Source organism: Phyllostomus hastatus, unplaced genomic scaffold, assembly GCF_019186645.2.
Source record: "Phyllostomus hastatus isolate PE091 unplaced genomic scaffold, TTU_PhHast_1.1 phas_contig_64, whole genome shotgun sequence".
In the NCBI taxonomy this organism is placed as follows: domain Eukaryota; kingdom Metazoa; phylum Chordata; class Mammalia; order Chiroptera; family Phyllostomidae; genus Phyllostomus; species Phyllostomus hastatus.
In genome coordinates, this window is record NW_025333928.1 from 10,314,910 (window position 1) to 10,328,921 (window position 14,012).

The 14,012-nt window shown below is 55.0% G+C and overlaps 1 protein-coding gene across 1 annotated transcript in view; it reads left to right on the forward strand.

The window, feature by feature from the left end:
* The window catches only part of GSG1L (GSG1 like), a 204,015-nt gene that overhangs the window by 65,016 nt on the left and 124,987 nt on the right, over positions 1-14,012 (forward strand). Inside the window, exon 2 of the mRNA XM_045849131.1 lies at positions 2,843-2,890. Coding sequence (XP_045705087.1) covers positions 2,843-2,890 — 48 coding nt within the window. The remainder of the gene's footprint in view (positions 1-2,842; positions 2,891-14,012) is intronic.

Consider the following 14,012-nt stretch of genomic DNA (forward strand, 5'->3'; position numbering starts at 1 on the left):
GAAGAAAACTTTTAACACATAATGTTAATATATTCATCTTTAGCTAATGAAATTATAAAATATAATTTTTAATTTATTTTATTTTTTACATAGGAGGGATCCAAAAAGCAGAAGTGCCTAGGGCCCACTGAAGTCTTCATGCAGCCATGGGTGCTGGTCTGAATTTGGCCATTAAAACTTTCCCTCTCTGGTTTTGGGAAAACAATATGAACATTAAAGAAATTTAAAATAATCCATTCGAAATCCATCCACTCCAGCTCGTCCTCTATTTTCATTTCTTGAAGTCCTCCCTTCTGGTTCTTGGCTGTCTGCAAACACCTCTTTCAGCAGGTTCTAACCTCGGTGCCACTAACCTGCTGTGAGATGGCAGGCTGGTCACTCTGAGGCCCTGGGCCCTGTTTTCTTCTTCCATAAAGGGAGGCGAGGGCTTGCATCTCCGTGCGGAGCCTGGAGAGGCAGCAAGCACGGCGTTAATTCAAAGGAGCGGCACCTGCCCACCTGTGGCCTCGCGACCGTGGAAGGGATCTTACAAGTAAGACAGGAGGCTGCTCCGTGGCCTGGCACTCAAGGCCCTTCCTGGTCTGGCCTCGCCTTCCTTCTCAGCGTCTCCCACCACCACCCCACATCTGCCTTTGCATTTCCGTGGGGCTGGAAGGCAGTTCAGGAGCCCAAAGGGCTTCGGGGCACCTCCTTAGAGAAGAACTTAGGAAGCTCCAAGCAGACACAAGAGTTGACAATGCTGGAAGCTTCCAGATCTTTCTCATCCCCTGACTCACATTGTTTTGTTTTGACTCAAAATCTATCTCCTTGCAGGGATCAGCAGTAAAATGCTCAAACCAGGCATTGCCAGCTCACTCTCAAGGTCATCCAGTCTAGTGTCTCAGGGCTGTAAGTGAGGCTCGGGCTAGGGCAGCGGGGAGTGGTCGGGACCCTGGCAAACCAGGGAGCATGTGCCCCAGCTGAGGGGGTCGCATCTGCCTGGCCCTCTCTGGCGGCTGTGGTGTGGGGCTGTGGGCCCAGCATGGCCTGCTCTTCTGATTCTTCAAGAGAAAGCAGAAGTCTGGATTTGTAGGCAACAGTTTCCATATTCTTAGGGTCCTGTGTCGCCAAACAGAATGTGCTTGTGAGTGGGTGGGGGAGGGCATCCGCCACGTGCTCCCCTCGCAGGAAAGGGCCTGGAGCCCGGGCCGGCCTTACTCGTCACTGCATCCTCAGCGGCCAGCACAGCGCTGGGCATCAGCGAGGCCTTCGAGGAAAGGCTGAAGAACTGAAGGTTTTTATAGGCATCATATTTGGAAAAAGGCATTCATTCACTCATTTCCTGTTTGCTCATTTATTCACTGTGTACTCATTCATTCATACATCCAACAAACATTTCCTGAGCACTCACTGCACAGCAGGCGCTGCTCTAGGTGAGAGGGAGCAGCAGGAGGAGATGTGAGGACTATCGGGGCAGGCTGCTTGGAATGTTAAATAGACTAGTTAGGAAAGGCCCCTGAGAAGGCAGCGTTTGAGGAAAGTGGTAAAGGAGAGGAAGGACTAACCAATTACCCAGCCACCTGGGGGAAGAATGCTCTAGGTGGAAGTAGCAGCACTGGCCCCTGTATGGATCAGCCAGGAGGCCTAGGTGGCCGGAGTGGCGAGAGCTGGCGGAAGGGGGTTAGGAGGTGAGGTCAGGGTGGTGACGAGGGGTCAGATCACACAGGGCTTTGTAGGCTGCGGTGAGGACACAGGTTCTGACTCCGAGTGAGCTGGGAATCACAGGAGGGTGCTGAGCAGAGAAACGACCTCATCTTAGGCTATAGCAGGATCCTTCCGGCCACTGTGTGGACAAGGGCGGGAGCAGGGAGGCACGTGCAGAGGCTACTGCCGAAACCCAGGTGGGCGACGGGAGGCGGGACCAGTGGAGGCAATGAGAAGTGGTGGATTCTAGATGCAGTGCAAAGCTGGAGCCACAGCTCAGATGTGGAGTGACAGCAGGAGAAATCAAGGCTTTGGCCGGGGCCCCTGGGAGGTGGGGTCGCTGCTCACTGAGCTGGGGATGCACTCAGGACGTGGAGCCCGCCCTCCTGCAGTCACGGCCTGGGGGCCGTCCACCAGGCACCACACACACTGGAAGGATTCTACGGTGGCGGGGTGCCATGCAGAAGGCCGACACGCCACGAGAGCTTACACTGGGGGGAGTGGGTTCTGGCAGAGGGAACAGCCTGTGTGAAGCCCCCACGGTGCGGGGGGACTCCAGGGCACAGGAGCTGAGAGGAAGGAGGTGGGGGTGTGGGTGGGGAGGCCGCTGGGGGCCAATCCTGGGTCCACAGGAACAATATGTGGCCTTTGTCCTTTGGGAAAAGGTCAGGGGGGTTTGAGCAAGAGTGTGTGTACATGCATGTCTGTGTGTCTGAGCATGTGTGTTTGATGCGATCAGAGAGCTGTGCGTTGTAAAAACATCCCTCTGGCTTCAGTGTGGGGCCAGGCCAGGGGATTGGACGGAGGCCAGAGTGGAGGCCAGGGGAGCCCCGGGGAGCCTGGAGAGGGCCTGTGGCCCTCATCCTGGTGGGCGTGGATGGCGCGGAGGCCGGGGAAGGGGATCCCGGGCTTTGAGGGGATGGGAGTGACGGGGCCGGACTGGGTCGGGAGGTGAGGGAAGAGGCAGCATCACAGGGAGTTGTTCAGCCCACACTCCGCAGGGACGTGATCTTTCCAGGAATGAGTGTAAGAGAAAGATGCCACTTGGGTTAGAGACACTCGGGCCCCCTCGGCCACGGGGCTCACGGGATGGGGAGAGGCAAAAACCTGCGGCGTTCACTTCCTCTCACATTCTGAAAGCCCTTCTTTTCTTTTCAAGGTGAAAAATGTCGCAGCTTCATTGACCTGGCCCCCGCATCGGAGAAAGGTAAGTGTGGCACTGCTCAGGTGTGCAAGCCTCGCTCTCTAGAGACGCTTCCCTGCCCAGGTGGCTGCTGGCAGCCCTGTGAGAGCTTCTGCTGCAGCGAACCTGCCCCCTGCGTCCAGGCTGGCAAAGCTCCGAGTTTCTCAAGCAGCCAGTGAAAGCTGAAAGCGGGAGAGGAGGATCATCTTGCCCTCCCTGCCCGGGGGGCAGTGCTGAGAGCTCTTACAGGTCCCCACTTCCAGGGTACACTGGGACTGGGCGGGAGGGAGGCTGTGTGAGGGAGCTGGGGTCAGGCAAGACCTCGGTGGGGAGGAAGCCCGATGTCCCTTCTCTGTCGTCTAGCGGGTGGGGAGGTCCAGCTACCTGGACACTGCTGTGCAGAGAAGTCTCACTGGTGTGCAGGGCCCAGCAGCAGGGACTCAGAGCCCACGGTGACGCTCGGAGTCACGCAGGGCAGCAGGAGGGTGATTGAGAGCAGCCCGCGTGTTGGGGAGGCACAGCAGTCGGGGTCTGCTGCAAGTAATCGAGATCCAAAATACCTGGCTTCAGGGGAGAAATTTACTTACCTCTCAATGGTTTGAAAGTTGGCAATCCAGGGAGGCTCTGCTCCATGAAGTCCTCAGGATCCAGGCCCCTGCTGCCCTTCCCCATCACCCCCATGGCCTCCGTCTTCATGGTCTAAGCTGCTGGAGACAGCTCCGGTGGTCACATCTGCATTCGAGGCAGCAGGAGGGACACAGGGCAGAGGACAAAGGCACAGCCTGCAGGTCCACGCTGAGGTTCTCAGAAGTTGCCCTATGATACCTGCTCGTGTCCCCTTGGCCAGAACTTAGCTGCAAGGCAGGCTGGGAAATGGGGCCTTTATCTTGGGCAATTCTGTCCTCAGCTAAAAGTCAGGGGTTTTATTCTAGTGGAAGACCAGGAGAAGATATAGGATGATTCGCTGCTGCAGGGCCGTGGGGTGTGGCCACCACCCCTCTGCCACCAAGGAGGACATCTGCCAGGGGAGGGCAAGCCGGCAGGTGTCCTCAGACAGCCCGGGGATGAGAGAGGGCTCTGGTCCCGGGAGCCAGGCTGGGTGGACCAGGGCAGGAGTCCTGTCATGTGAACTGCCTCGACCTAGGGGTCCCCATGTCTTGGTTCAGGTGAATTTCTTAAGTCCAGGGCACGTGGCCACCACCCCGCCCCCCACAGTACGACTGAGCTCATGGTTTCTGTGTAGGGTCAGGAGGTTCAGGACCCAGAGGGCTGTGTCTCTGACGTCACAGAGGCTTGTGATATTTCCGCTCCGCAGACACGGTCTCCTTGGAGAGCTCTAGGCAAGCGGCAGTCGATGAGACTGAGGGACACATGACAGGGAACTCACAGGGCCCTCAGGCCCCGCTCTGAGCAAGCGTTGGGCAGTGGGGACGGCCTCCCGTTTCCTTGGTTTCCCCGTGGCTGTGTCTCTGTAGTCGCTCCAAGCAGCCTCCCTGAAGTCCTGGGCTGGGCCTCTCCAGCCTGGCTTCCAAGCTGAGGTCTCTGGGAAGTATTATGAATTTGCCTGCTAATAAGCAGCTGATGTTTACTGAACAGTTACTGTGTGCCAGGCCCTGCACCAGACACTTCATGTGTTTTACCTGAGAAACGTCCCCACAGCCTGTGAGGGAGGGGCTGACATTCTCACCCCACTCGACAGATGAGGCAACTGAGGCTTAGAGACATTAAGCAATTTAAGTCTCACATCTCAAGGGGCAGAGCCCACGCTCTGTACCCCTCTGTTGCACCACGTCTCAGAAGCTGCTACCTGGAGGCAGCCCTCCAGGGGCTCCCCCCACCACCCCCAGGGCCGTGGAGTTCCAGGGTCAACTGGGCTCCAAGTCTGGCTTCCGGGGAGCAGGGCCTGTGTGCACACACCCCCACATCAAGGCCGAGTGTGTGCATCCATGCACAGGTGCTCCTGGGAAAATGCTATGCATGTGTCTCACGTATGTGCACGTTCTTACTGATGCGTGAGCACGGAAGAATGGGCATGTGTGCAAATCTGAGTGTGTGTGTGCGTGCTATGTGAGCATGTGGGAAGATGTGTGTTCAAGTGCGAGCATGTGTGGATAATGTGTGTGCACACGACGGTGCACACATGTGGATATGTGTGCACAGGTGTGCACACATATGTGGTTGTGTGCATGTGTGTGCCCTTATGCAGTGACAGATGGAGTGCTGTGCCTCCTTCTGGAAACACCAGACCTTCAGTCCTGCTTCTTCAACGAGGACCGAGGGCCCCAGAGAGGGTGTATTTCCATGTCTTGTTGGCCCCGGGATTTCAGGGCTTGGTGGCCACACTGAGGACCTTTGGCTGTGTCTGTAAAGAGTTTATGAGGAGGCTGAGTGGGCTGGCTTTGCCCTCAAGTTGCAGGATGATTTTCATACACTTGCTACCTCTCAGGTACTCTAGCTCTCCTGGGGTCGGGGGCTTACTCGTGGCAGCCTCAGTGGCCTCTCCTCAGCTCCCCCAGCCCCCCCAGCCCAGCCCTCCCAGAGGTACCTGCAGGAGCGGGCCCCTCACTGTGCCCTCCCCACATTGTGCATTTCACAGGCGAGGGGCCCGAGCTACAGAGAGGAGTGGCTTGTTCAGGGCCACACAGGAGTCGGGGGTCAATGGCTGCTGGAAGAACATTCATCTACCAAATTTTCCCCTGCATCTGCTTGTGCTGAGACTTCCCTCCTGGTCTGCAAAATAGGATGGTAACCATGGCACAGACGCTAACTGGCCCAGGCAATGCTTACCGCACACCCGGTACCATTCTGAGAGCTCTGCACACACCAGCTCATTCAACCCCCAGTTTACAGTTGGGGAAACGGAGGCAGAGAGGGTGTGCTGCCGCACCCGGGCCTGATTGTGGCCTTCGAGGACGGCTGGCAGCTGCTTGTGCTGGGACTGGCCCAGCTAGACCTTTGGGTGTATGTGTGTTTGGGACTCGCTAATGGTGTATACCATTCCCGCTGCGTGAACTGCTTGTCCAGGTCTCCCCTGGTAACTGTCACCCAGAAGGGACCCATTAAATGTTTGGGTAAGGTAGCAAACCTTCCTTCCCTCGCCAGACCCCAGTAGAGCACCCTCTGTGTGCCACCATTTTCACCCCTGAACACCAATGGTGTGGCAAGCCCTGGGCTGGGCCTTGGGGAGTGAGGGTGGGTGAGGCGGAGGGGCTGCCCTGCAGAGGCGGGAGACAGCCGGGCAGACAGGGTCTGACCTGGCAGAAGGGCTCCCGCGGTGGGCAGAGACGCCCCCTTGCTGCACCTCAGACCCCTGCTCAGAGTCCATGGAGGTGTTCGGGTTTCTGCCCACCGCCACCTCAACCACATTTCCCAGCAAAGATTTGTGCCCAGTCCTATGTCAAGGTGTGAAGTTCCCAGGTCCGAAGCCCCAGGTGGGAGCTTGCCCTCACAGGTAGGTGGGCTCTCGCTGTGAGTGAATGAAGAGTGAGTGGGTGGACAAATGAGTGGATGAACAAGCTGAGCCTCGCACGCACAGTTCAGGTTTGCTGTCAGGCTGCTCAGATACCTCCCCATTGCGATTCCTCAGGGCCCGTCAACAGTGGGTGGAGACCTCACGGCACCGAGAACCCTGCACGACCGCTCCCAGCGGCTTGGAGGTCGAGCAAAAGAAGCCAGATTCAAAAGAACACATACTATGTGATTCCGTTTCTATAAAACTGGAAACCAGACAAAAGAAATCTCTACAGTTAGGAGCCAGGACAGCAGTCATCCTCGAAGGGTAGGCGGGACCAAATGGGAGCGTGGGTGCTGGTCACACAGCTGTGCTCAGTCCGTGCGGGCTCCTTGGCCACACACTGGCCATGCACACACTGTTCTGTATCTGTGGGAGACAACAATGGGAAGTAAAACAAAACTCCCCGTACTGCAGTCTTAATTATCTGTCTCAAATGAAGATCCAACTACATCCAACTCCGCCTTAAAATCCTTTCGGGCCTCTCACTCACACAGGACGTTTTAGCTCCGCGGTCACGGTCCTCCGAGACCCAGGGCCTGCCTGCCGTCTTCACCCCACCTTCTACACTACGATGCCCTACCTGGCCTGGCGCCAGCCTGGCTCCCTACTTGCACACACTCCCCCACACTCTCCATCGTCTCTCAGGCCTTTGCACCTTTGCATGTGCTGTTCCCTCTGCCTGGGCTGCCTTACGTCCTGTCGGCCTCGCAAGCTTCTGTTTACCCTTTAAAACCCAACTTAGACATGACCTCCTCTGAAACGCCACCCTGAGCCCCGGAGGTACCTGCTGTGCCTGGTGCTGTTAGCACCCATCACACTGCATTGAGGTCATTGCGTCCGGCAGACTGGACCCTCCCTGAGGACAGGCACTGGGTCTTGTCCTTCCTGTGGCCCCCGTGACCCGGATGCGGTTGGCACACTTCGAGAATTTAGTAGAGGTTTAGTGAATGAGTGAATGAATGAATGAATGAATGAGGACCAGGGGCCCCATTACAGATACTGGGTAGCCCATTTGGGTTCAAAATCCTGGATCCTGACTTTCGGAAGCCGCCTACCTGAGCTGAGCTGAGCTGGGTTTTAAGTCATCCCTGCTCCCTGCTCCCTGCCCATTTCCCAGCAAGCTGGGGTTTCTGGCAGCCGCCAGCTGGCAATTTTTGTGGAACAATGTCCAAAGCTTGTAGGTTTCATTTGTTTGATATTTCAGTGCTGTGTAACGGCGTGGTGGCTCTGTGGCCACAATCCTGAGTCCTGCCTGAGTCATTTCTCACTTCAGTTCCTATAATAGTCTCTTGTTGGTTCCCTCAACCTCTCTCTGTTCTCCCTCTGAAATCTATTTACAGTTCTGCTGCTCACTTAATTTATGTAGTGCACTTTATTGATTTATGTCACAGAACTGAAACGTGCATAGATCAGAGCATGCTGAGCAGGGGCGGGAGACGGGACCAGCCCCCACGGCTGCCCAGGCTCTGACATGGGAGCTGAATGGGTCAGCCTGCTGGCTGCAGCCCAGACAGGCTGGGTGGTCACTGCAGCCTGTGCATTGATTCTGGGTGGTTTTTACCCCTGGCTGTCTGGGGAACTATCAGCTTTCACAAGCCAACCCACGGGTCCTGCCTCTGCAAAGTCCTCTCTCACCTGCAGACTGAGCCAGTCACTCCCGCTCTGGGCTCCCAAGTCACCAAGTCCACGCACACCTGCGGAGCCAGGCCTGACAAAACGAGGGCTCAGATTCCCCCATCCCAATGACACAGACGCTGCAGGACAGAGAGGCAGGAGGCTGGCCCAAGAGGTTCACAGGAGGCTATTTCTTCTCACCTGCCGTTCCCAGACAATATCAAGATAATTCTTGCAGCCTTCTGGCTGAGGGTGGGAATGATCAGTCGTCTGAATGGCTCTGGCCCATCTGTGGAGGCAGCAGAGCTCTGGGACCCTCCTACAGATGGAGATCATTCCCCAACTATTCTCAATAACCTCTTAACAAGGGCTGCATCACTGGCTGCCATTTAATTCTTGCAGGCAGGACAGGCTGCAGCCTTGCTTTCAGGAACAGGCTGCGGTGACCTCCGGCCACCTTGCCTCAGCCCGGTGGTCAGCATCCCCATGCTGAGCTGTGTGCCGGGAGCTAGGACAGTGAGGAAAATCACCTGCAGCTTTTGCTCTTGAGAGGTCTCCTGATGGGGGACCAACAGGAAGGAAAAGAGTCACTTCTGTGAGTCAGGGGTGTAGCCCGAGTGGATGGAGGACTGTGGAAGGGCTGATGGCAGTCTGACAAGGCTGTGCGGGGGTCCGGGTGGGGCAGGTCCTGAAGGAGGAGTGGCATTCCTTCTTGTCCATGAGGGGCCCTGGGCCAGTCACTCCTGGAGAATGAGTGATATGTGCAAGAGGGAGACCCACTGTCCTCAGTGCTGGGCACCTGGCTGACACACAATGAACATTTGCTGAATGAATGAAGAGTGGAAGGAAGGTAGAGCCCAGAGAGGTCAAGAGCCTTGCTCAAGGTCGCACAGCAAGTTTAGGTTAGAGCCAGCCTCCAGGCTCCTGAAGTCTTCTAAGCAGCACCCGCCCACCCTGCCAACCCACCCACCCTTTCTCGTCCCACACTTCCACCCAAACCTGCCTCCAGCCTCATTTCTCCGGCATCACATGCCGTCCTCCTACCTCCCTCATTCCAAAGCGCTGATTCTGCCACTTTGTTCTGGAAGTCTGGATCCCTCTAATTATGTCCTCCTATTAAAGGTGACTGAACCCCTGTGCCTGGTGGAGGGCTGCTCCTGTAGATCACAACATCTCATAATTGCTTCAGTTGCTCTAATTCCAATTATTTAAGATTACCTTTCCAAGTAATTAGGTGTCTGGGTAGTGTCACCTGTGCACTCTCAGGCAGCGTCCTATCGACCCCAAGTGCTGGCCAGCTTTCCTGTTTCATAATGGGAAACAGTTTCTCCATGGTGAGAAGACTGCTAAGTGTAAACAGTGGTAATTTAAATTTCTAAATGACCCTGTGGTCTTATCACACTTCAGTGGGAGAAATGACCTTGGATGCTTAAATCCAGTCCTTCTGTGCATCCGAGTGGAGGAGGTTTCAGCAAGTGCTGAGGGCAGAGGACTCGCTGAGCTGCACCAGGTCGGAGGGATTTGAAGGGTGGCCCCTTCCCACATCCCAGGGAAGTCTTTCCAGGCAGGGGCTGGCTCCTCCTGGGCTCCTTCTCCCCTACTTGGATTTCAACAAGACCCTTCCATGTGGCCCAGGCCCTACCCTCACTAAAAGCCCTCACTTGACACGTGTTGATTCTTTCAAATGAAGTTAGACACACAGCTACGAACCAGGCTCGCCACGCGCAGCTGTGCAGGACACCAGCTGTGAGACTCTGGGGCTCGCGATTCATTCTGTGCTGTGCGGACGGTGAGGGCGGGGCAGCACGCATCCCGCACAGCTGCAGGCGGGGCTGGGCTGCACGGGGCGGGCTTAGAGGAGACAGCGTCCGCACATGAGTCTGCACCTGCAGCTCGTGGCTGAGCCACACTGCCTGCGATGAGCTGGGAGGTTGAAACCCCACTTTGTCATATTTCCTTCTTTTAACTGATATAATTTCATTGGTATAATCACAAACAGTGAAAAGCACAGGCTTCATATGTTCCATGACTTTCAAGAAAGGCAGCCCTCCCTGCGACCCGCACCTCCGTCACCACATAGAGCCAGGGCCAGCTTTGCGGGTACGTGCCCTGGACGGTCACAGCAGGTCCTGGGCATGAAAGGGCCCTACTTTTGGTTTAATGCTCTTTGCCACTGTTTTGAAATTCTTAATACTGTTTTTTAAACAAAGAGCTCTGCATTTTTATTGTGCACGGCCTTCTCAGCTTGGGCTGTGCATTGCACACACATCACCCTGTATTATTACTCACTCACTCTTTCTCCTCACATTGGCTCACCTGGAAAGTCCAATTGCTTCAATTGCCCAATTGCCCAATTGTCCAATTGCCCATCCTGAGCAATGATATCTGTCAACCCATGGTTTTAGCATGCCGGATTCTTTTTTAGAAGATACTTCAAAATAAATAATAATAATTCCCCAAACTTATTTCTGTTTTGCCAACATGCCAGGCCCAGCTGCCCCTGCTCCCCACCCCTGCCCCTGCCCTGGGCTGAGGAGACCTGTGCTGCTGCTATACTGTGTTGTGGCGGGGTGGTGGGGGGGCGGTGCTGAGATGCAAGACCACACAGGTTGTCAGTGCCAGAGCTGGGTTGGAGCCTAGGCAGGCTCCAGAGTCCCTGTGCTGTTCCACTTACTGTCGCCTAGTGAGCTCTTCAGATAGAGAAGAACCCAAAGGGAGCCATGGTTGGGGCAGGGCTGACATCTAGTGAAAGGAAGGAAGAGGTAAGTGCTGGCCCCGAGGGGCTGGGAGGGAGAAAGGGCCGTCCCACTGCCTGGGATGGCACTGGCGAGCCTCCAAGGCCCTCGGGCCTCATGCACCTTCTCCCTGCTCCCCTCCTGTCACACTTCCAGTCCCAAGATGGGAGTCGCACCCTCACGCATAAGCCGTCAGGTTGCAAGGGCTCAGAGAACTGGTTTCATCTGGTCCATTGTGCAGATAGTGAAACTGAGGCCCCAAGGAAAAAACTCTTTGTGGCTGTCATGAGCTGAGCCTGGTGAGGGTGCCGACTGCATAACAGTCCCTAAGAAATGGGGTGTCTGCTCTTGGGCAGCCTTCCCAGCCCAACCCTGGCAATAGAGCAAGCACTCCTTGAGCATCTGCTGTATACCAGTCCCTTTAAGGCACATTATCCCATGTATCCCCTCAACAGCCCATGAAGTCGGTATTTTTCTTCCTTTTTCCAGGTCGGGAAGCTGAGTCTCAGGTTAGGGGCCTTCCCCAGGTCCAGGTGGTGGCAGAGCTGGGGTTTGAACACAGCTTCTGAGTGTGGTGAATGCACAGCACTGCTCTGCCTCACCAGCCGAGGGGCCCCAGCATGCTATCCACCCTCTTTGATGCCCCCCTCATCCTCTGTGACAGGGGATAACAGCAGACACCTGTGGATCCTTCCCAAGGAAGTGAAATGATCCCTGTGAGGATTAGCCCAGGGTTTGGCGCGATCCCCGCCAGCTTGAGCACTGTGTTGTGTTTCCCCTGTCTCCTCGTTTTGGCCTAGCCAACTAGAAAGCTGACTTGGAAAGTAACTCAAGTGCGTTTACTTCCACTGACTGATATTCAACTAACCTCTGTTGAATAATGCACAGAATTCCATTCACTGCTATGTGTCTCCATACCCCTTGTTTCACTTAATTCTTTTGACAGCTCTTTGGAGAAGGTGCTCTTATCTCTGGTTTACACCCAAGGAAACAGATTCTGAGAAGTTGAGCCACTTTCCTGTGGCCACACAGCGAAGCCCTGTGCTACTTCCGCCGTACGTCTCAGGTCTTTCTACCACGTCTGGTGCCTTCTGGTCCCCCTTCTGCTTCTCAGGCCCAGGAAATTCTCTGGTTGGCTTTGCTGTGTGTTCTTTTTTTCCCTTTTTAATTTTTTTTAAATTTTAATTGTTGTTCAAGTACAGTTTTCTGTCTTTTACTCCCATCCCAGCCCACTCCACCCCAGCTCTCCCCACCTCCCTCCCATTTCCACCCCCACTAGTTTTTGTCCATGTGTCTTTTGTACTTGTTGCTGTGTGTTCCGACCCAGTTAGGCAGCTCCGTTGGCCCACAGCTGTCGAGGCTGCGTGGAGCAGCTCGATGCGGCAGCTGAGGCTTCCCGCGGCTGCTCTGCTCCCTGCGCCCTCTGCTCCTCACGCATCCCATCTGCCGGCTCCTGCAGGCTCATCATTCGCAGCCATCTGTCAGGCTCCCTGGAGGCTCTGCAAAGTCTGGGATGTGACACGGGGGCCCCCAAACATGCCACCTTCAGTCTGTGTGAGGAGCAGAGGAGCTCAAGCTCCTGATGGAGCCTGAGACCCTACCCACGCCTGGAAGCCACCAGAAACCACAAACTTGAGACAGAGGCCCTTTCCAACACACGTTCCCCAAGGACTGAGGCCCCGCCCTGGTTTGCTGCCCCGGAGCTGGCTCCTGCAGGCCCGGCTGCGCGAGGCTCTGCTCTGCTCTGCTCGGGCTCTCACGATACTGCATTTGAGTTTAAAAAGTCCTGTGTTGCTTGGCGGGGATGCCCTGGCCCCTGATTGCTGTTGGAATCTCCGGCCTCTTGGGCTTCTGATTTTCAGTGCGCTTCGCCAACAGGCCTGGTGTGGAGGGTGGTGGTGGTGCTTCTGGAGACGGGAGGACAGCGGCCTCTCCGCAGCCCAGGTCTGTCTGCTCAGGCTCTTCCCCTTCCTTGGCGCATCGCTGGCGGCGAGGGCAGAGGCCACTGGTTGTATTCATTAATTTTAATTAAAAAAATGTTTTCGGTAACAGCTTTATTAAGATATAATTCACTTAGCATACAATTTGCCCACTTAAGTACACAGTGCCATGGTTTTCAGATCACTCACAGAGTCACGCAACCGTAACCGTTACAGTGAGAGGATGCTCTCCTCACCCGAAGGGAAACCGCTCGGCGGCCGTCCCTCAGTCCTCCTGACCCCACAGGCGGCGCAGCCACCAACCCTCTTTCCGTCTTCATGGATTTGCCAACGGACACAAATCCTGGACACATAAAAGGACTGATGTGACTGGCTTTTTTCAGGTGGCATAATGTTTTCATGGTTCATCCACATTGTAGCATTTATCAGTGTTTCATTGCTTTTTTGTTATTTTTCTCAAATCTTCACCTGAGGTTATGCTTATTGATTTGAGAGAGAGAGAGACATCGATGTCACTGAGAAGCTCCCATTGGGTGCCTCTCGTACGTGCCTTGAGCGGGAATCAAACCCACAGCCTCTTGGCCTGCAGGACGATGCTCCAAGCGACCGAGCCACCGACCAGGGCTAGCACTTCATCTCTTTCTAGTGCCAAATACTATTTCACTGTGCAGATGTACCACATTTTGTTTATCTACTATTTATGTAGCCTTTTTAAGAGTTGGGAAATATAGCACGATTCAGAAAAGTATATAAAATGTAAATGTATAGCACAACAAATTATTATAAACATGAAACTTCACCACCATTGGGGTCAAGAAAGACCCCGCTGGCCCCTGTGTCCCTGACTGAGCACCACCGACTCCTGGTCATGAGGGGGGACTCCCTGCTGTGCTTGCTGAACAGCGGGGACCAGCAAAACACGCCTCCCTTTTTGTAAATAAAGTTTTATTGGGACGTTGCCCCACCATCCCCGTACGTGTGTTCAAGGCGCTTTCACGATCCGGCGGCGGAGCTGCGCGGCTGTGACAGAGACCACGTGGCCCACAGAGCGGCAGGTGTTTATTTCCTCCTGGCACTTTACAGGGCAGGCTGGCGGCCCCGCTTCATAGTTTACCACCAAGCGTGCAAATCCAAACACAGTCCATTTGCTTGTTTTTTAACTTTCTATAGAAATGTAATCACACAGTGTACTTTTTTGTGTCTGGCTTCTCTGTTCATCATTATTCTGTTGATCGCTGTCTTAGTCTGGGCTGCTATAATGGAATACCACGGACAGGGGCCTTATATGCAACAGAAATTTGTTTCTCTGCGTCCTGCGTCCGGGAAGTTGAAAGTCTGAGATC